This window comes from Nicotiana attenuata, chromosome 11, assembly GCF_001879085.1.
Source record: "Nicotiana attenuata strain UT chromosome 11, NIATTr2, whole genome shotgun sequence".
NCBI lineage: Eukaryota > Viridiplantae > Streptophyta > Magnoliopsida > Solanales > Solanaceae > Nicotiana > Nicotiana attenuata.
The window spans coordinates 37,981,249-37,983,611 of NC_031999.1; the positions used below are offsets into that span (position 1 = coordinate 37,981,249).

Here is a 2,363-nt window from a genome sequence, read left to right on the forward strand (position 1 = left end):
TCAATTCTGCTTATATTGATGAGTCTATTGATGGCACGGTAGACTAGGGCATGTTAATATTGCTTCTATTAAAGACTTAGAAAAATGGAATTAATTCCTGCAATTAATGTTGATAATTTTTCTAAGTGTCCTGTTTGTGTAGAAGCAAAACATACCAAAAAGCCTTTTAAGAATGTAACTAGTAGAAAAATAGAATTGCTTGAACTAGTACATTCAGACTTAGCAGATTTCAGAAATAATATTAGTAAAGGTGGAAAGAAATACTACATCACCTTTGTAGATGACTTTTCCAGATACACTTAGGTATATCTTCTTAAGTCAAAAGATGAAGCTGAAAGCATGTTTTTAAAATACAATGCAGAAGTAGAGAATCAATTAGATAGAAAAATCAAGAGACTTAGGTCTGACAGGGGTGGTGAATATAGTACTAATACTCTAGAAGCCTTTTGTGAGGAAAATGGTATTATACATGAGATTAGTACTCCCTATACTCCCCAACAAAATGGTGTAGCCGAACGGAAAAATAGAACCCTTAAGGAAATGATGAATTCTATGCTTTTGAGTTCGGGTTTATCTGATAATATGTTGGGGGAAGCTGTTTTATCTGCATGCTATGTTCTTAATAAAGTTCCTCATAAGAAGTTAGATAAAACTCCATATGAGTTATGGAAAGGGTTTGCCCCTAACTTAAAATTTTTGAAAGTGTGGGGGTGTTTGGCTAAGGTTGGTCTACCTGATTTTAAACAAGTAACTGTTGGACCCAAGATTTTTAATACTATTTTCATTGGTTATGCTCAAAATAGTGTTGCATATAGATTTATGTCTTTGAATGATAATCCTATTTGCGAATCTAGAGATGCAGAATTTTTGGAGCAGGTTTTTCCATTGAAAAACAATGTGCCTAGTGATGTGACTAATAATGCTTCTACATTTATGCATGTTAATTCTCATATTGTGCCTTCTTCTAGTGCTACTGCTAATGAGCATGAAAATAACCTTAGAAGAAGCAAGAGGCGTAGAATTGAAGCTCGCTTTGGTCCTGACTTTATTACTACTTTCTTGACTGAAAATATTGATCTTGATGTTTTGAGTGATGAATTAGTATCAATCTATTTAATAGAAGAATACCTAAGACATATAGTGAAGCAATGAGGTCAATAGATGCTAGTTTTTTGAAAGAGGCCATTAAAAGTGAATTAGACTCTATAGTTTCTAATCATACTTGGGACTTGTCTGATTTGCCTAAAGGTTGTAAACCCATAAGTAGCAAGTGGATATTTAAGAAGAAGTTGAGACCTGACGGTACAATTGAGAAATATAAGGCTATACTTGTTATTACGGGTTTTAATCAAAAGAAAGACATTGATTACTATGACACTTATTCTCCTGTGACTAAGATAGCGACTATTAGAACTCTTGTTGCTGTAGCCGCTATTCATAATTTGGTAATACATCAAATGGATGTTAAAACAGCTTTCCTAAATGGTGATTTAGAGGAAGAGATCTATATGTCTCAACCTGAGGGATTTATGATCCAAGGACAGGAGAATAAAGTATGCAAATTGAGAAAGTCTATCTATGGTCTAAAGCAGGCACCTAAGCAATGGTATGAAAAGTTTAATAACATATTAGTGGATAATGGTTTTGTTGTTAATGCATCTGATACTTGTGTTTATTCCAAGATGATAGGATCAGATTGTGTTATTATATGTCTGTATGTGGATGACATGTTAATCTTTGGCCCTAATGTGAATGTTGTTAATGAGACTAAGAATTTTTTGTCTTCTAAATTTGAAATGAAAGATCTTGGAGAAGCAGATGTGATTTTAGGGGTTAAAATCAAAAGAACTTCTAATGGTTTTTCATTGTCTCAGTCTCATTATATTGAGAAAATATTGAAAAGGTTTAATTGTTTTGATGTAGCACCTGTGAGAACTCCTTATGATCCTAGCATACACTTGAAAAAGAATAAGGAATCTAGTATTTCTCAAACTGAGTATGCTAAGATAATTGGTAGTGTAATATTTCTCATGAATTATACACGACCTGATATTGCTTATGCTGTTAGTAGATTGAGTAGATATACTCACAACCCTAGTAGTGAACACTGGAATGCTCTTCATCGTTTGCTAAGATATTTGAGAGGTACTATGGATTGGTGTTTGCATTTTAATAAATTTCCTGCTGTTTTAGAAGGATTTTGTTATGCAAACTGGGTTACTAAAATGATGAAGTTAGCTCCACTAGTGGCTATTTGTTCACTTTGGGTGCAGGTGCTATTTCATGGAAGTCTTCAAAACAGACTTGTATAGCACGATCAACTATAGAGTCTGAATTCATTGCTCTTGAGTTGGTCAGGGTCG

At 33.6% G+C, this 2,363-nt stretch overlaps 1 protein-coding gene across 1 annotated transcript in view; it reads left to right on the forward strand.

Moving 5' to 3' along the window:
- Positions 1,149 to 2,363, forward strand: part of LOC109234819 (uncharacterized mitochondrial protein AtMg00820-like) — a 4,186-nt gene continuing 2,971 nt past the window's right edge. Inside the window, exon 1 of the mRNA XM_019400870.1 lies at positions 1,149 to 1,445. Coding sequence (XP_019256415.1) covers positions 1,149 to 1,445 — 297 coding nt within the window. The remainder of the gene's footprint in view (positions 1,446 to 2,363) is intronic.